The sequence below is a fragment of the Sinohyriopsis cumingii genome, chromosome 14 (genome assembly GCF_028554795.1).
Source record: "Sinohyriopsis cumingii isolate HCF-2022 chromosome 14, ASM2855479v2, whole genome shotgun sequence".
Taxonomy (NCBI): Eukaryota; Metazoa; Mollusca; class Bivalvia; order Unionida; family Unionidae; genus Sinohyriopsis; species Sinohyriopsis cumingii.
In genome coordinates this window covers 842,326-863,681 of record NC_142974.1, presented here as the reverse complement: position 1 = coordinate 863,681, position 21,356 = coordinate 842,326, and the positions used below count along the sequence as shown (strand labels likewise).

The 21,356-nt window shown below is 34.9% G+C and overlaps 1 protein-coding gene across 8 annotated transcripts in view; it reads left to right on the top strand.

Moving 5' to 3' along the window:
• Positions 1–17,434, top strand: part of LOC149783078 (transmembrane and coiled-coil domains protein 1-like) — a 168,031-nt gene extending 150,597 nt beyond the window's left edge. For all 8 annotated transcript variants that reach the window (XM_089931296.1, XM_089931294.1, XM_089931291.1 and 5 more), the window contains 4 exons: positions 496–627; positions 3,532–3,621; positions 6,234–6,412; positions 8,338–17,434. In XM_089931296.1, coding sequence (XP_089787422.1) covers positions 496–627; positions 3,532–3,621; positions 6,234–6,412; positions 8,338–8,464 — 528 coding nt within the window. In that variant the 3' untranslated portion in view covers positions 8,465–17,434. The remainder of the gene's footprint in view (positions 1–495; positions 628–3,531; positions 3,622–6,233; positions 6,413–8,337) is intronic.
• Positions 17,435–21,356: the final 3,922 nt, after the last annotated feature.

Below are 21,356 nucleotides of genomic sequence, written 5' to 3'. Positions count from 1 at the left end.
TGAATTTTTGGCCAAATTGCAAGACCATTCAGGAATCACAGATTGATGATGTTTGTCAGGAAGTCAGTCTATTCATGTCTATGTGTCATCAACACTGAGGTTAGGATTTACATTTAGGTCAGTTTCTCAGATGCTACTATTTGCAGTCACATGACTTGGTATGTATATGTCTCACGAGAACTACAACTATCAGTATAAACTTGATCACTGTGACCTATATTTCAGTTTGCAGCCCTATTTATAACCCGATTGTTAGCAGCATTTTTGTTACCTTTGGGAGTAAGAATCACTTAGCTCTTACGAAAAAGGTTTTGTTTTGATATTTAATTCATGAATTAGATCCAGAGACTTCTCTGATTAAATTATTCCATCCCAAATGTGTAGAGTAAAGATGACCGGAGTTCTAGTATGTTCTTTCTTTTGTCATACATCCCTCGACAATTCTTCAATCGATTTTGATGAAACTTTTCATGTGACCTCTTTTCTGTCTTACAGAATGCTGTGCAGAATGAGATTGCAGGTCTGAGAGGAATGTTTGATGAAGACAAGTTTAAAATGGAGAGACTGGAGGAACAGATGAATGACATTACAGAACTGCATCAGCATGAAGTTGTCAATCTCAGACAGGTTAGTTGCAAATCAGCTTAAAATAATATATATCTTGAAGAATTATCCAACCCTATATATGAAACATTTTGTGATTATATCATGAAAGAATATTGCATTGGGATGAAAAATAAGAATGAAGCAGATGTTTTCAGTTTCCAAGAAAGTATATTTAATCCACATGTTAAAGTCATTTATCTTCAGCAGGCAGGCATTTTTTTTACATGGATTCTGCACATCATAGATTTCTAATCTTAACTCTTTGGGGGAAAAAAGTATATATATTCATAGCTGCCAACCTTCACAAATTTGGCGTGAATTTCACGACTTTTTCAGCGATTCATGGATTCATGCCGCAAGCCAAACATTCACGAATTCTCCAATTCTCAATTGTTTTAAATCTTTAATAAAATAACCGATTTTCTGTTAAGCGCTAGTCGTGATAGTCACAGTTGCCAAAATGGTCCGGTACTGCTGGTCGCAATATTAGTAGAACTACAACCGATTAGTACAGTTGGCTCGGTAGCAAGCATTTTAGCCTATTTTAATCGATATGTATAAGAGTAGTTTTACAAATGCTTTTGAGAGTAACTGGGGCTTAACCGGAATTTTGCTCTGCGCATGCATCATCAACACTGATTTGAGTTACCGTTCAGCATCGCATGTAAGATCTTGAAAATGTCTTTACCACCAAGGAAAAAGAAATGTATTGCTCAAAAATTGAAGTTTAATTTGGAATATATCAAAAATTGGCCATGCATTATGCCATTAAACATTGATATGCATCATGCTTTTTGCACACTGTGTGCCACAAATTGTAGTATTGCGCATGGTCACAGAGACGATGCGAGGAAGTACATCAGTTGCAAAAAACACATAGAAGTTGGGAAAATTAAGAATTTGCAGATTTCAACTCTGGACTATTTTAAACCATCGGCGGAAGACCTGCAAGAAGTTACCAACGCTGAAGCATTATTTGTGAGTTTTCTTGTTGAGCACAATCTACCTTTATCACCTGGAGATCATGCTAAACATATGTTCCAACAAATGTTCCCGGACTAAAAAATCGCTTCCGAATTTCCTGTGGAAGAACCAGAAGTGCTGCAGCTCCTGTGCATTCCTCACAGCAACAGTGACAGCCAAAGAGTATTTTCTCTAGTGTGGAAAAATAGACAGATTTTAGGGCCTCCTTAGCTGCAGAAAATTTGTCAGCAATTTTATTCACCAAGATCAACCAGCAGGCAAGAAGTCGGAACTGTTTAGAAAACAAATTTACGATCAAGCAGTTGAGAAAGTTCAGGTCTGCCACAGGATCATGTCTTGATAAATAACCACAAGAACAAGTGAAGTTTATGAATACCATAATAAATAGAAATGCAGATATATTTCTGCATATATGTAGTGTTTAGTTTTATATTGTGATCTTGATATAGTGTAGTATTGACGGTCAGAGTGGAAGTCTATCCTTACCTCCCTCTCTCCAAGGGGCCACGAGTGGCCGAGTGGTCTTAAGCGCTTTCCGTTACGGATCATTGCCATCTCACCTCTGTCTGCGTGGATTCAAGTCTCCGATTTGGCCAATGTGGGTATGTGAGAAAGATTGTTAGTAGATTCTCGTGGGTCGGTGGTTCTTTCCGTGATTTTTCCGGGTTCTTCCTCTACCATTAATACTGGCTGCCATGTATAGCCTATTGTGTGCTGAAAAATGGCGTTAAACCCTACAACAACATTTTGGGGAAGGCATTCTGTTGTCCCTTTAAAAAGTCATTATAATTTGACATTTTACAGAAGACATTCTGTCATCTCTCTACAGGATCAGTGTTTATTGACTCATGAAATTGATGTTCTGCGGCAGTCAGGAAATTCAGAGATGTGTAGAGATCCAGGGTAGCTTGGGTGGTGAAGTAGCAGACTTGTAATACAAGGGTCATCTGTTTAATACCCACCTGGAGTGGCTACCACTGCGTGACTTTCTGAAAAGCAATTAGCTCGGCATGATAGATATGTTAATAGTACCCCACAAAAACAAAACTCCTTTGAAGATAGGGGACTCAGATTATTACTTATTCCAAAAATGGGACTGTAGGTTGATGGCTGTTGTTTTTATTTCTGTCTTATTGGTTTATTTTACACATTGTCAAAAAAAATGACACCCTGTGATGTATTATTTCATATTTTTTAGAATAGTTAAACATGATTTTATTACCATATATACTCGTTTAGAAGCCTATTCACATAAGTGCCAATCACACACCAAACTGATCGGTAGAAACATTTTTTTTAAATTCTTGATCCCTGCATAAACTAGCCCACCTGTGCAAGATGAAATCACAAGATGCATGTGGTAAGCACTAAAGGTCAACTTGTTTTAGCCAAAATTATGCCTATACCTCTGTCACATATGATTATTGCATGGAAGTGTTATAAGTTAATATAACTTGTTTGAAAAGTCAATAGATTCAGATTTGTGTACAGTTTGATTGGACAGTTGAACATTCATGAGTTGCTGTAACAGTTACCTCTCCCTTCTGACTCAATGGTTCAGTGCTCACATTTAGGCTAGTAAGCATATTTGCATAACTGCACCATCATATGTACATTTTGACATCTGCCCATCCATCCATATCTTGGTACACCTGTCCATTCATCCATACATATTTACATCTTTCCATACATCAATACATTAGCACATCTGTCCTGCTATCCATACATTTTTACATCTGTCCATCCATCCATAGATTTTTACATCCATCCATCCATCCATCGGTACATCTATCCTTCCATCCATAAACTGATACACAACTTAGTTAAGCTATGCATTTTGATCCGGTTTTAAGTACTATTGGCAGGACATCAATGTTCCTGAACACATTTCTAGCTGATATCCTAAATGCCTTCTTGTACATTATACTTATTGTTTTGCAGGATATTGCTAGCATGGAGGAAAAGCTTGAATATCGACTTGACGAGAGGACTACAGATATCCATGACTTGCTTGAAAATTGTCAAACTAGGGTAAGATCACATACAATCTGCACCAGACTGGGTTGCTTGCTTTTGTGGCTAGAAGTAAGATATAGATGTTCAGCTTGACTTGACAAATTTAATTAATAGTTTGCAAGGAATCTATTGCTTTAGGAGTTAGCAATGTCATGGTTTAGGTCAATTTTACTGTGACCATCGAATACTGTCCAAGTCAGGCACAGGTTATGGTATCACCGCTAAATGATGCATAACTCTAATAATCATTTTCTGATATTATGATGTGGACATCTCTATCCAACATTAACACATTCCAAATATGTATCAATTATCACAGTCGTAAAACGGAAACTAATTTATGATATCACATAAATGACCTCTATCCCCCCTTCTCAAGATTTTAACATTAGATATAAAATAAAAGCAGATTTTTATTATGCATCATTTTAAAATTTATACAGCAACAAAAGTTTGGCAGTCTTTTCAACAGTTTGTAAAAGTATACTGAATTATTCACTGGCTGTCAGGTGGAGATTGCAAACCATCTTTGAGTTTTGCATCACCATTAAGATGCATTAAAATAGCAAAATCAGTGAAACACTTCATTGTGCAAGCTTGCAGCATCACTGTCAATCAATTGCATCAAGAAAATTCTCCAAAATGAAAGAGATTTTAAGTTATTGACACTGAAATCCCATGTTCATTCTTTTGTGAGATTATATTTGCTATGCATGCAGAAAAATGACAGCATATCTGCACATTATACAGTGCCCCATCTCCTCTTGATAACTGTTTTATGTTGTAAAAGGTAGTTCTTTTGAACTAATTTTTAAAAATGAATATTTTTTTAAAGGTAAAAAACTTGATTAGCATTGATCATGAGCGCTATAGCATCTGACCTTTTTTATCTCCTGAGATCCATTATCATGTACACACCTTAAATCAGATGACTTTCCTGAACAGTATATTATGCAAATAATGGATCAGTATTGTTTACTATAATACTATATGCTCTTTGCACTAATTGTTTATATTTACATGTGAAAAGTGGAGTTATCAACTACTCTACAAAGTGTTCCAGCTAGTATTATTTAGAGGAGTACATTGTTCTGTCTTTTTTTCTCAGGATCCCTGTTTTTTTTATGGTGCTTCTCTGTTCTTTCATGATGCCATTTTCATGACTCTTCTAAATATTCAAGAGCAGTATTAAATTTTACTATGATTTTTCAACTTTCATAAAGTAGGTTAACTAGATGAAGCAAAACAAGGTCTTGTCTGCTTAGTGTTTATTTTTGTCGGAAGAAATGTCTGCAGCAGGGGTATGGTATGGTATGGGATTGGATGAGAATGGGATAATTGAATAGAATATGTAATATGAAGTACTATAACAAAAATGTTTTCATATTCATCGTGATAAAATTTGAATGCTTTTCAAATTTGATGTTGATCATCAATCCTTGATTTGGTTTTAAGAATATCAAAGCTTGAAGGTATTAATCTCCCATGTTTGACCTGTAGGATTGGGTTGATTGCTTGATTTCATGGCATAACCAGAAATAGTCTTAATAATATTGATATTAGTAATTTCTGTTTGGTGACATGCAATGGCAAGATTCAACATACATGACAACAGTGTCATCTTAGACACTTGATCAGAGAAAGTGTTTTTGTGCATAAATAATATATTTTTGTAATGAAATAATATTTTAATATGTTATTAACAATGGCAGTGTACCAGCATTCACAGTACATAGTCATAAGTTGAGACGATTTAGTCTGAGTGTCTGAGGAAAGTACTTTGTAAATATTCAGGTTTTCTAGATAGTATTTTACAAATGTGCATTAATATTAAAATTGTCTGAAAATTAAATTAAAGCTGTTATTATCATCTTATGGGTTTAAATGAGACCCAGTACACACCAATACTAGAATCAAAACCCAGATGAGACAAACATGCAATATTGATTTATCATTAAGTTGTATTCCCAGTTTACTTCTCATAACACTTGCTTAATTATGGGAGATTTTGTTTAGTAGTCAAGAAAAGTTAGCAAGTATGATGATGTTTTGTTGTTTCAAGAAGCAGGCAATGTAGTGACTTTCTTTTTATCTTAGCAGAGTTTATACTGGGCAGCAAGTTATTGAGCCTTTGCTGCTGTTTATTTATTTTCCGTGTCTAGCCACCTAAAATCTGTAAATTAAATGTAAGATTTTTATATAGGTACAAAAGGACTAGTGATCAGCTATACTGCCCACCCCACAATGTACTTAATTATGAATGAACAACAGCAAGCATTGTACTTGAATTTGTCATCATAAATGATATAAGAAAGGTGATTCTTGTTGTCTATGCAACCCAACATCTGATCTAAATTGATACTTTTTTTGTTTGGATGAGTATTTTTTTAAAAGATAAAACATAATGGATGAATACTTTAAAATTAATTGTCAATGTTCACTAAGTGAAAGGTAGTCAGAAGGTGATTGTAAAGAAAGTACTCAGTAAAATCTGCACTGAAAGCGCGGAAATTGAAAAATTCTTACCCTCGTCAAGCACGCGTATATGCTTTTAATATGGAGTCTCATTGATAGCAAGTATTTAAGCACAATTGAGGATAAATTGTTTCTAATTTTGTTTTTCATAGATCACAAAAATGGAGTTGCAACAACAGCAGCAGCAGATCATTTCCATGGAGATGGTGGAAAATGTCACATTTCGAACTATCCTCACAAAGCTTCTGAATGTAGCTTTGGCCGTTCTTGCAGTTATTCTAGTTTTTGTATCAACTGCAGCCAATCTAATTTCACCCTTCCTTAAAACCAGGTAATTGTTTATTGGAATTTTTTTAATCATTTAGAATTATTTCACATTTGCCTTTTATCAGCCGAATCACTGGTTACCATTCCTAGGAAACTACTCCATTCAGAAAATGTCTCAGTCTGGTTTGTTTCAGTGACGAATCAATACTTCTGTTATTACAACAAACTTTAATATAGAATCTAGACCAATTTAATTGAACAGGATGAATTTTGTAGAGACACTTTCTTCTGCACAACTGTACAGGTCTTCCCTGTTGGCCAAGGTGAATTAAGGTTGGGCCAAAAGTGAAACTGATGATGTAGGAGAATCACCATCATTGTTATAACTTGTCACGCGATTAACTAAATGCCTCAAATCAAAATTGGTCTTAATAACAGAATTAGCCATGTTAATTACAGTATAATCAATCTAAAACATTATGCAGCTGAAAAATTTAAACTTTCTTGAAATAAAAAATCTCTCACCTGGTTTTGAAATAATTTGCCAGATGAAGCTGTTGCTTACAGTTCTGTAACTTTCCTTTCAATCTTTGCGATATAGCCTTTATTGTGCTGAAGTGCCATGGAAACCTACAACTAATAACACCACTACAGCTACTACTGGATCTGAATATAGTTGGTCAGTAGAACTCTTGATATACTGACCAAATATTCAGAGTAAAGTTTTGACTTCATTGTTTCATTGAACCAACAGTTTGTAAATAAGCAATAGTGTGAAATTCACCTAATGCTATTCTGACCATTGATTCAGAAAGATCTTTTGGAGTGTTTTGTAGAAGTGGGAGAACATAAAGGTTATTATTTAAATTGGCTTGATCCTTAGAGCTTTTCTAAAATGGTAGATTTACTTTTTTTTTTTAAACTAGAACATCGATTTCATTTTGCATTAGTAGTACTTCTACCTCTTGTTAAGGGGCCCCGAGTGGCCGAGTGGTCTAAAGCGCTCTTCGTTACGGATCACTGCCATCTCACCTCTGACTGCGGCGGTTCGAGTCTAAGATTCAGCCAATGTGGGCATGTGAGAAAGCCTGCCAGTAGCTTCTCGTGGGTCGGTGGTTCTTTCCGGGGTTTTCCGGGTTCTTCCTCCACCATTAATCCTGGCCGCCATGTATAGCCTATCGTGCTGAAAAATGGCGTTAAACCCCACAACAACAACAACAACAACCTCTTGTTAATATGATAACAAATAGATGACCTACATTTTTTAAAGAACACTGGCCACATGACTTACACATAGGTAAACATAGATGCAACCTTGATAGTTTGGATTACAAAAAAAGAACATAATGCAAATTTTATGTTCTTGAATCAACTGGATATAGAGTATTGTTCACCAAAACAAAAATTTTGGTTTTTCAGTGCCTTAAAGATAAACTTATCTAGTGGGAAAGTAGGTGCTGCCATAGTGGGCAAATGGTTTTTGCCAGAGTCAGTTAACCATGAGTACTTGTGACTAATTCTAGGACATTTAAGTTTCAGTTCAGTATTTGTTCTAATTAGCACATGCAAGATCATAGTGTTATATGCTAATAAGATTGTGTGGTTATCAAATACTATATGTACAACTTAAAATAGAAACTCTGAAAGGTAATCAGCAAGAACTGGAAATGAAATGGTGGACAAATATAAATCTTCATAAGAAATAATTACAGTAGTGATCTGTGTCTTATTTTAAATGCCCCATGCACATGTATGGTTCGATACTTTTGTAGATGTTATGTTATAACTTGTACAAATTGAAATGGCTTACACTTCACTATGAACATAAATATTCAAAAAAATGTCCAAAGTTCAAATAAAAAACAGTTTAGTTAGAGTACATGATAATCTGTACTCCAGTGATTGGTCAGTTTTATACACAGAATTTGACCGATAACTGGTGGCAGATATATAGTTTGTGTTAACCAGATATTTTTTCTTTTCTTTCAGGGCAAGAATCCTCAGCACTTCCTTTTTGATATTCAGCATTGTCATGACATGGCAAAATTGGACGTGGTTAATACGGATGTTCTTCTATACACATGAATATTTCTTGAACTGGCTATACCCCACATAGCATTTTGCCATCTGACCCTCATATGGGTCAGTGTCACATTTCTTAGCCATTGGAAAAGATCAAGGAGAGATCAAAGTTGGAATTTAAATGCTGTGTCTTTCAGACAAAGATTTCCATTTCTAACTGATTGCAATGGAAATTGATTCATGAGATTGCCAGTGTTCTTTTCGTGAAGAAAAGTAGTTTGGTTGTTTTGTGGACCACTTGTGTTTTTTTGTGTGCAGCATATTAGTTGTTCATGAAAAAAGTTGCTCTTTGTGAACATTTCCTTGGAAAAATAAACTTAGACCTATCTGGAGTTCAAGTTTAAGGCTCTGGAAGTAGTAATTTTGCAAATTGTTGTAAATACAATGTGGATATGGTTGTCTAAGTCATAGGCTATGATAGCCAATATGTAAACACATGTGATTTGAGTTGGTGTTATATACTTGGTAGTCCAAGTCATAGGCTATGATAGCCAATCTGTAAACACATGTGATTTGAGTTGGTGTTATATACTTGGTAGAATATTTGCCATCTCATGTTGTTATACATCATAAATATTGCTCTAATTTGCCATAACCAAATGGTTTCATGATATATCATTTTGTTTATTGACATATGCAGGGTTTTATTGCTTCCCACCAGACAAGCAGGCTGAAAATTTCACTTGCCCAGCAGTAGCTTCTTGTTGCCAGATTCTGACTCAAAGTTATTCTAATTCCTCAGAGGAATGTTATTCGTAATTTAACATTGGATTTCTGGCAGTATTATGTGAAAATGAGTGCAAAAGTATCTTTTCACAGCTTTCATTTCACATGGACATGTAGACTGCCCATTTTTTATTTTGCATCCTGCCAATATGCTGATTTTAAAATGTCTATCATCAAAAACAGGTCTCACTAAGCTTAGAGTCACTTGGCTGAACAGCTTTAGTTTTCAGGTTCTCCTGGACTTCTGGGCAGTGAATTTTTCCACCCCTTGAATATGTAGCTAAACATAGTTCACTTTAATTCTTTATTTATTTGTTTTTGTTATAACTTGCACATAGTTTTAGAAAGGATAGAACAATATCTGACACCACATAATGCACTTGCAGATCATAATACACTTATTCCCCGATTCAGTAAGGGTCGACCTAGATCTGCCATTGCATAATGCACATGCAGATCATAATACACATGTGGATCACATATTACACATGTATCCAGCTTCAAACAAGGTAGACCCATATCATTCTGCACTTGTGCCCAGTTTCATAGTAGACCTAGATTTGCCATCACATAATGCATTTGTAGATCACATAATGTACTTCAGAGTAAACAAAGTTCTGCCATCACACAATGCACTTGGGATCTTACAAGAATATAGCATTTTGGTGTTAAAAAAAAACAGATTTAAGATAAAAAGAAACCAATCAGCTAGACTGGTAATAGGTGATAAATGGTGACATTGGTGGAGTAATTAAAGATGCAGATAATTAACAGGGATAACTAATGTTATAGTTATTTTTCTGTCCAAAAATATTGAAAAATTCGTGGTTTTTGAATTGGAGGGATAAATGCACCATTTGTTTTCATTTAATATCTGTTTTCATTGTTTAGTTTAAATAATTCCCAGTTGTGGCAGTACAATGGGATTATGCTACAGATTACTTAAGTGTAAGCAGTTATCTTTTGAAATAGATACCTTCTTTGATGTCATTATTATGATTGTAACATAAAGTTAAAAAAAGTTTTGCCTTATAACTCATTTCACCATGTTGACCTGTTGCTGTGGCATGCAAGCTAGCATCTCACTCGACTATTGGCTGCACTTTATTATATTTCTATAATGGATTCTTAAATAAGAGTTTTATTGTGGGTGCATCCCTGAGTGGGGAAGTGGACTTTTAAAGAATTTTTTTTTCAACCCCTGTGCATTTATAAAATATATCAAATAGATTTCTTCAAGTCCCTCTCTATGTTGCATGCAGATTGTTCACATAATATTCTGGGCAGGAAGATTTTGAACATGCAGAATTTTTTTTAGTAATTTATTTTATCAATTTTAATGTTATGTGTATCTTATTGCATGGTACCTACGTCCTTTGTAATATCTGAAATTACACAACCCAGTAAACTTGAACCATTAGAATTTTGACCAAACTTCCTGTGTAAATTAATGTGGAAGTTGAATTTTTGATGGCATTTAATTTAAATTGTTGGGATCATAATACTATATATATAAATTTAGAAGTTAGATAAATAGAAAGTCATTTATAACATATTAGCCATATATATTTCACACATATGCACTAATATCATAAGCCCAAATCTACAATTGTATCATGGTAGATGAATACAAAGTCATTTATACAGTATTCACCATACACAATATGGACCATTGTCATAGATTCAAATCTACAGGTGTATTATGGTAGATGAATACAAAGTCATTTATTCTGTATTCACCATACACAATATGGACCATTGTCTGATTCAGATCTACAGGTGTATTATGGTAGATGAATACAAAGTAATTTATACCTTATTTACCATGTACAGTGTGAACCATCATCATGCATTCAAAATTGCAGGAGCATTATGGGTGTACAGTGTTTGGAGTTGACTGTGTTCTACATAGATATTATGGTGCATTCTTTGTCATTTTATTCAAAGGTGATGCTCAATGGCTGTATTGCAGACATTTTTTTCAGCAACTGCGCTAGCATTGAGCTACTTCATAGCTGAGTAAATATTTATTGACAAGTCAGTAACAACAGATTGTGTTCACCATTAGAATAAACTTATGTCATGCTGCCTATTTTTACTATTTTTGTCTGCCACCTTACATTGCTTTTAAAAATATAGCATTTTGTTAATTTCATTTATAGTAAGACTCTTCTTTATCAATAATTTTAAGTTAAATGTATTTTTATGCATGTTGACCTTCTGTATTACATGGTATAAAATGTTTTGCAAACATACATGACACAGCAATTTTAGTTTTACTGGAAATATTCATAAATTTCCATTCTGGAGGATTTGTTGTATACTTTATTATTTCTTGTCAGCTCGTACAGATTTCAGTCCCACCATGCTTAAGGCATCGTGTCCATTTCCCTTTTAGGCATGTTTCAATTAAACATACTTGGGACCCAGGAATGGTCATTTAATGTAGAGTAGTTGCCAGCAAATTGAATTTAGAAATTTTGTTTCATTTTTGTATGAACTCTTTGGTCATCACAGTACCATGGCATATATTTATAAAATAAAAGCTACCTTCCACTGGCTACTATGTATGTTTAAATGGAACAGCATGTACCAAATGTAGCATGTTTTCCTGCAAATAACAACTAGTTTGATGGTGTTGATAAAAAAATGGTAACAGATGTAAATTTGATATATTAATTGAGGTAGATCAAGTTAGGTAAATTATTATGCTTGATAGTAGTTAGCTCCCTTTGATATTCTTCCACCAACAAGGTAGTACATGCTTTTAAAAGGAAGCCACCACAATAAATCAATAACTTCAAAACTTCTGCAATGTTAGTTTAAACTTTCATGATGTATACTGAAAGGACAAGGTATAAAATACTATACAGATTATTTAGAAAAGTATGTTTATTAATTACAAGACTGAAAATTGCAGTATCCCTTGTTTTTATGTAAATTAAGTGCCACTTCAGCCCTCCTTATTCTCATTACATTGACATTAAGAAAACAATATTTTAAATCCATAATTTGCAAACTTAAACAATTTCATTAATGTAAATTATTTAAAAGCGTTAGTTAGAATTGACATTAGTGATTAAAAATTGTATTCATTAGCAGGATTTTTTTTTTGTGTTTCCCCTAAGTTATTGGTGAGATTTTGTGGCTTCATTTAAAACATCTTACTATCAAAGCATACGAAGTTGTATTTATTGAATTTATGTGCTAAGCATCAAATTGATATAATTGTGGGTTGTTTTCACCAGAAAATTTCATTTGTATCACACATGAAATCCTTTTAATTTTGTGAAAAAGGAAACTGATCTAAGAAAATGCGGAATGCGGAAAACAAAATGTTTGATTTACAGCTGTATTTTATATTTTGAAAGTCGGTTATCTAGTGCAGGTTTAGTAGAGTATTTGTTGACTTTTAGTTTGCATAATTGAAAATACTTTGAATTTATTTATTTTTCACGGTAATTTTTTTTTAATAAAAGGAAAATTACATTTTTTGAAACAGTTTGTTGATTGGGGGGCAGGGATTTTATTGTTTTCACAGAAATGACCCTTGCTTATTTGGGTTCTTGTAATTCATGGTTTGTAGCTGGATTAAATAAACATAAATTGGTACCCTACAGAATTGGTACTCCAGTAAACCTAATACCCCACGGAAATTGGAACCCATTTAAGTTTGTTACCCTGTTTCAAACTGGCACCCCACTAGAGTTGGTATTCTACTGAAATTGGTACCCATCTGAAATAAGTATGCCACTACAATATGCACCCCACTGAAATTGGTACACCACTACAGTTGGTACATGACTGATTTTTGTACTCCAATAAAATTGGTACCCAGCCATAATTACTAGGCCATTAAAATTACTACCTCAGTGAAATTGGACCCCACCAGAATAGGCACCCCACTGAAACTGGCAACCACCAGAATAGGCACCCCACTGAAACTGGCAACCACTAGTATTGGTATATCACTGAAATCGGTACACCAATAAAATTGTACCTAGTCAGAATTGATATGCCCTGAAATTGATACTCTACTAAACTTGCTACCCCACTGAAATTGGTACCCCACTAGGATTGTTTCATCACTAAAATTGGTACCCCCACTAGAATTAGTACCCCACCCAAACTGGTAAACAACAATGATTTCACAGCAGGAGCATTTGTCTTAGTTTTCGATTTTAGTTTGGTTTTGGGAAGCATATATTGTATTTAATTGTGTGTAATGCCCATACAGCTGTGAATATACACCAATTTGTCATCACATAATATGCCAGATAAGGTCCACACTGTTAGCTTTCAACGATAATACAATGATACAACAGTGTTCTATGTGAAAACATATCTGGATCTATGCTGTTTGGGATTAAATTCATATTGAACACAGGGCCCCGAGTGGCCAAGTGGTCTAAAGCACCCTCCACCATTAATACTGGCCGCCATGTATATCCTATCTTGTGCTGAAAAATGGCGTTAAGCCCTATAACAACAACATATTGAACACAAACATAAGAGGAGCACTTGCAGATAGAAATCATTGTGATTGTTATCTCATTATGCTCATCTGTCTGTCTGCACTTGAATATTTTCATTTTTGGAGCATAACTCTCAAGCCATTCAAGATATTTCAACCAAACATGGTACACATGTCAAACAAGTTGATTATAGCTCCTTTCAACTAGAATTTCCTCATTTCATTATGTTACCATGGAAACATTGTTGCATACGTTGTATACAGATCAGAGATTCTAAAATTCCAAATTTTGCCAGACACGTCCAACATAAAAAAAGCAAACCCCAAACTGTTAAATGACCATTTTGGCACATGAGTGGATATTACATTTAATGAAGTGGGGTGTAGTGGCATTGATTCCTTCAAACCAAAATATTGCTTTTACAACCCCACTCATTGTTTTAACTAGTATCATGGATTCAATAATGTTTTCTTTTTATTAATCAAAAGAATTCTGTTCAAGCCATTCAGACTAACAATCCACCCCTCACACCCATTTGAAAATTAAATGGTCAGTCCCTAATTTATCAGACATTGGGCATAAGGTGCCTGTAATTATCCCATGGATTTATGTGATTAGTATGTCCTAATTATTTCAACACGATATAATCACAATGCCCTATAGAGAACAGTTTTGAAAGCTTATCTTCTGGACTTGTCCAAAACCCTATAATTGAACAATTGTCCCATAGCACATAATATAAACATTACATAAAATTTTAATTATAATGTCGCGGTGTTTGAACATGAGATCTTAAGAACAAATATGTGTAGCCTGGCCCAGCTTAAAACACAAAAGTTAAACTAAGAACAAATATGTGTAGCCTGGCCCAGCTTAAAACACAAAAGTTAAACTAAGAACAAATATGTGTAGCCTGACCCAACTTAAAACAAAAGTTAAACTAAGAACAAATATGTGTAGCCTGGCCCAGCTTAAAACACAAAAGTTAAACTAAGAACAAATATGTGTAGCCTGACCCAACTTAAAACACAAAAGTTAAACTAAGAACAAATATGTGTAGCCTGACCCAACTTAAAACACAAAAGTTAAACTAAGAACAAATATGTGTAGCCTGGCCCAACTTAAAACACAAAAGTTAAACTAAGAACAAATATGTGTAGCCTGACCCAACTTAAAACACAAAAGTTAAACTAAGAACAAATATGTGTAGCCTGACCCAACTTAAAACACAAAAGTTAAACTAAGAACAAATATGTGTAGCCTGACCCAACTTAAAACAAAAGTTAAACTAAGAACAAATATGTGTAGCCTGGCCCAGCTTAAAACACAAAAGTTAAACTAAGAACAAATATGTGTAGCCTGACCCAACTTAAAACACAAAAGTTAAACTAAGAACAAATATGTGTAGCCTGACCCAACTTAAAACACAAAAGTTAAACTAAGAACAAATATGTGTAGCCTGGCCCAACTTAAAACACAAAAGTTAAACTAAGAACAAATATGTGTAGCCTGGCCCAGCTTAAAACACAAAAGTTAAACTAAGAACAAATATGTGTAGCCTGACCCAACTTAAAACACAAAAGTTAAACTAAGAACAAATATGTGTAGCCTGACCCAACTTAAAACACAAAAGTTAAACTAAGAACAAATATGTGTAGCCTGACCCAACTTAAAACACAAAAGTTAAACTAAGAACAAATATGTGTAGCCTGACCCAACTTAAAACACAAAAGTTAAACTAAGAACAAATATGTGTAGCCTGACCCAACTTAAAACACAAAAGTTAAACTAAGAACAAATATGTGTAGCCTGGCCCAACTTAAAACACAAAAGTTAAACTAAGAACAAAACCTAACTATTAGCATAACCTCATATGCTTGTTTGGAGTTCTAATCAAATGAATTTCACCATCATATTTCACCTCAAATGCAAGTCAGATGTTTTAGAGATAATAATTCTGTTGGTTGTCAGTATAAATTATTATTAAAAAAAACTACTGTTTTTAGGTGAAATTCTATTGTATAATGTTTTGAAAGAAAAAAGTTATTTTTTTGTTGCAAATAATTAGTTAACCAGTGAATGCTGAGAGGAAAATAATCTTGCTAAAGCAGTAACAAATCCGGAACCGAAAATGACATATTCTCCGGTACATGTAATAATTAGGTATGTGAATATTTTCTTTTTTGCCACAACTTAGTATACTCTCTTCGAATGTTTTGTTATTAAATTTCACATTGTGAGAAATAATATCCAGCAAGATTATTTTTTTTTTGTCAAGGCCGCATTCACAAAAGTTCGACATAGCGATTAATTTAGCGTCCATGTGCGTGTTCTTCCTTACATCCGTCCACACTCAAAATTAACATCAAAGTTCTTAGTTTTTAGATAACTTCCTTTTAGTTATCTATCTAAATAAATGCAATCATTATCAGATCCTGATGGCTAGCTCAACACTCAGGCTGTACCCGCTTCTCGTGTACTCGTACCTAGCATTCGTCTGGTTTAGTTTTCCGCTTTGGTAACTTTTTCAGCACTGGTGGCACATTCGTGATCCAGTTACATTCCTGGGTTAGACTTGTATTATAGAGCCCGGGTATTCTTTAATTGGGACATTATGTTCTGACGTCGTCCACCTATCTGTTGACAACGATTCACCACGTACTATAGCCACGCCACTGCCTCGCGGTTAAGGTCACTGAAGAAAAATGTTATTCTGTAAGTTGTATCATTGTACGATGTAACACTTTTGAATCACCGAACATATTTCAATGAAGTTTTAGCCAGTTATATATCATCTATAGACAGTGTTGCATAGTATTGTAGCCACGGGGTCTCGGAAGGGAAATAAGAAATTCTACTTGTTTTCTCGTACCTAGTTTAACTTTTAAGTCATTGTAGATTTTTTATTGAAACTTTAACTAGCAATGTATGACGTGATCGTGGACACATTCGATAGCAGGGCTGTGGTATTCCTCACTGTCAAGGGAAAATATAAATTGGTCATTACTATTGACCTTTTGAACCATGAAGATGTTTAACTGAAAATTTGACCCCTCAATATATCTTGACTTGGCTCGCGTATTCAATAATACTCGCTGACTAAAACTAAAGGTCACAATAAAGAATAATGTAAGTGATTAGTCTCTTTCCTAATTCATCTGTCACTTTTTAACCCCTATAAATAAATGCACAGTTGCTCTGATGAAACTTTACTCAGATTCACACCTAATAAAGCCTCTAGCTTAAAGTTCGGCAGCCCTGGGGTGTCTAGTGGTCTCTTATTTATGCATCACCTACATTTCACCTTTGTCCGCGTGGGTTCGAGTCTCGACTCGGTTAGACGAGAAAGCTTGCATGTAGCTTCCGATGAATCGGTGGTTCTTCGCGGGTTCTTCCTCCACCAACGACATGTATAACCTATCATGCGATTAGAAATGTTACACACACACACACACACACGCACACCTAGCTTCAAAGTCAAGTCCAACATTAGGGAAAAGATCACAAGAAGTGGGTAACATATCGCTTGTATCACGTCTGGTATTTTCATGCAAATGGTTCATTAAATATTCCCAGTTCATATTGACCCCACTACTATAGCTTTCTACAAGACTGTCATAACCCAGTGACTGTGTCCACACGCTTATGTAGCAGCTTATGAATTGGTTTAGCCTTTTATTTGATTATGGAGTCAACCCATTGTTTATGAAAAGGAAAGAATGGTGAAGTCCCTATTTAAAATTAATTGTGAAAAATGGAACTCAAAACTTTATACTTTCGGTAATAAACCAAATCTATCAACAGCTGTTGGCATTTATTTTCACACGAAATGTTCGAATCATATCACTGGATCAGGGCAGGTTAGGTACATTAATGTTTTCTTTGGCAGGGCAATGTAGCTCCAATTAACTGACCAACTTACGTTGCTGTTCTGTGAAACACCAACCCAAAGACAGGATAAAAGGGCAATGTTAATAGTAGGGAAAAGGTCACGAGAAGTATATCATGCGTCGCGAGACACTGTCAAGTTAAATATAAAAAATGACAAAGTTCAATTAAAATATCAATGTGGGTCCAGAAAGTGTGTGTATATATATATATAGAGAGAGAGAGAGAGAGAGAGAGAGAGTGATGGATAATACATATCGACTAATGTGATTTAATAAATTAAGTAAGCAATCGAATGAAGTCATCAATACTGGGTATATTCTGCAATAATTATCTGACAATGTAACAGACGGCATGTCGATCACCCACTACATGTGGGTCATTCAACATTGTTAGCGAGCGAGAAGGAAGTTTAGTAGACATAAACGCAAAAGTATGAAAAGCGAAAACAATTAATAAAACTAAAAAGACTAGATAAAAAATAGAGACGATGACTGGTAGCGACGAATGTAAACAATCGTACCCTGCTGCATAGATTAGTTGGTCAGTTTGTGAGTCGATTCTTGCGACATCAACATGAAAATACACTCAGTTAATACTGATTCGAATCTTTTGTATTACTGAGGACATTGTCATGTACACTCGAGGCGTCTAAGCATATAGGAAATGTAATGATAGTGTTTCACCAATTGTAGTAAATATGATGGATCAATGTACTGTCAGAGTTGTAATATTAGTAACAGTGTCGGCAAAAACGTAAAACTTATCCTGTGTCGTTAACTGAGATTAAGACACGTCTGTGTAAGCTCAACTTAGAAGTCCAAGCCACTCTGTAATTAAAAGATCTCATAATTAGGTCGCCTAGTCGTTAGACCGCGTGAGCTGATGGTATGACCGTTCATCCGTCGTGTCGTCAGGCGTCTGCCATGAATTGCTTGCTACCACACATGAGCCATTATTTTCGATCAGCCTTTGAATATTAGCTTTTACTTTCAAATCTCGAACGAGTTTAATAATGAGCGAGATCTTAGGATATTAATGACGTCATTTTGCATCTGATGGGGTGAGCCTGTTACCACTCTGGTGTCCGTACTTCTGATCCGATTTTATTTATGTATATATGCTTATGTCATCAAGTCCTCAAACATGATCGATAATGGAGAAAAAAAAATCCCATCTATTGACAAAGCATGTTATCACTCTGGAGGCCGTATTTCTGATTCGAGATTGGTCAAACTTGAACTATACAGTTTGATCATTTGAATCTTGAACAAGTTCGTTAATGAGCGGTATGCACACATATTGCAGAGTTGTGATTGCTTTGATTGTCCGAGCTTGTTACCACTCTTAAGGTCATACTTGTAAACCGATCAAACTTGGAATATTGGCACTATTAAGATCTCGCACGAATTCGATAGCGAGCGATATCAATAAATACTGTTGTATTTATTGCCGTGACTCTCAGATTATTTGAAATCCGGATTTTGTATCTTTAGCTTTTAAGTTAACAAATGGCCCAATTTTCCTTTCTCATGAAACGATTCCAGATGTAATTACTAAGAGTAAAAAATGAAATCGTGGCCTTATAAAAACACCACATCCCAGGGCTGACAGTAGTGGGTGGGCAATCGGGGATATATGCCCGGGGCTCGAGCCCGTAAGGGAGCCCGGGCAGAACAACACTTTTTCTACGGCCCTGCATATCCCAAACCCCGTTTGATTATATTTTCATATCGAAACAAAACAGCTCTGTTGGTCATAATATAAAGCTTCGTCTGTAAACTTAATTTGTAACGTTGTTGAATGCCATCAGGTATGAAGAAGAGACGTTGCATATTTATTAAGCCTTGATCTTTGGAAAGTATGATTATACTGACCATAGCAAAACGGTAAAATCAACATGATAATAACTTTGGGAGATAGCTTACATTGTTTGTGTTCTTACAATGCTGCACAAATTTGCGTGTACAATCGTAGCTTGAAGTTACGTAAAACAGGGTGAACTGTATTAGGCACATTTGGGTCTATTGTTTTTATGTGATTCTAAATTTAGTCTTAAGTGAAACATATTTCATTGTCATGTTCAAATCTAAATCTCGTGTAAAATGCGAATCATTTATAATATTGAATTAAATGTGAATTATTTGTAATATTGAATTAAATATGAATCATTGTTAATTTTGAATTAAATGTCAACATTTGTAATATTATATAAATATGCAGAGCCTCCTCGACACGAATCTATCTTAAACGGAATCAATTTTCCTGGAATGTGCGGTGATTTCAAGCCATCCGCATTAAATCTCTTTTTATACTTTTGACGAAATTTTTATGTATATGTTTATTGCAATTTCTATTTAAAAGATTCAATAACGGCTAGATTGAGACATTAATACTTGGCGAATTCATGGGTGACGGTATGACCTTGGAATTACCTAGCAGAGAAGCCCATTATGGGAATTTGCTGGCCATAACCGAGTGTGGCAGTTTAACGCGTGGCGTTATGAATGGTGTTGCTCATGGCATGGCGTTATAAATGGTGTAGTTTTGTGGCAGTTGATATTTTACAGAACACTGTTATAAATAGTGTGACATATAAAGTATTTATCTTTTTTTTTTAGTTGTAGAAAATGTAGACGTTATATCAACGAACATGTGAATAGATGTGAACTAGATTATTTTTTCGATGTTTATACAGACACATGCATTGAAGTGCAGTGTTAATTTGATAACATAAGTGTGACGGTTTTTGTATAGGAAAGTGCTGAAAAACTTGATATATTTACTTCTCGTATGCGAGAGTTTGTATTCATCTGTGAAATTACTTTAAAATGTCTAAATATTGTAAGAAACCAAGGGTATGTGCTATTTGCATTTATGTCTCTGTTTATGATTTTGTTAGATTATTTGTTTGATTGTGGGGAGTCGGTTTTTGCAAGATATTTCTCAAACCGACAAATTAGCCAGTTAGCTGAAGGCACCATAATATAAAATATTCAGAAGACGTTGTGGTAGCATGGCTTAATATCGTCTCAGGGGCCCTCGCTATTTTTTTGTTAACATAAGGAATTCTCGCATTATGTTGAGGTACAAGTGTATTCAGAGGCGTAGCTATGATATTTTGCGCCCGGGGACGAACTATAAAATTGGCGACCCAGCCCCCTCCCCGTTTAATCACATTTTTGAATATTACCCTTGTTTACTTATTATAATGTAACGTTGTAAGCCTCATTTTGGCGCCCCTGTACCTTGGCGCCCGGGGACATATGTACCCCCCTGCCCCCCCCCCCTCCAGCTACGCCTCTGAGTGTATTGTAACTTGAGATAGTTATAATCATGTGAATTAATTGTTTGGATCAAGTCCTCTACTAGTACGTGATATGAAATACAGATCTACGACTTGGAAACGCATACTAATAAATGAAACGAATTTGAAGCAGAAAAAAAAAAGACCTTTTTTGGCGTATTACAGTATTCGTTGACCTTTCGCTTGTTTTTATATTTGTTGATGAATAATATACCATAGTTTCTTATGTAGTACACACCTCAGCAGAGAAGCACAACAGTGTCTGTGCTGTTGACACGAAATTATAATGCACTCACACATCAGGGTTATTGTTGTTTGTAGTTGCATGCAACTTATTCTCCAGTACATACGGTAAAAATGTTTACACTGTACATGCTACTATTGATTTAAAAATCTTCACATGAGCAGTAATGTGTATTACCTTGTATACTCATGTACTGTATTACCTTATATACTCATGTACGTCGGATCCATTTACAGAGAGCATGTACTGTAATCAGCAAGCGCATAATGTGCGAGCAGGCCAGGGT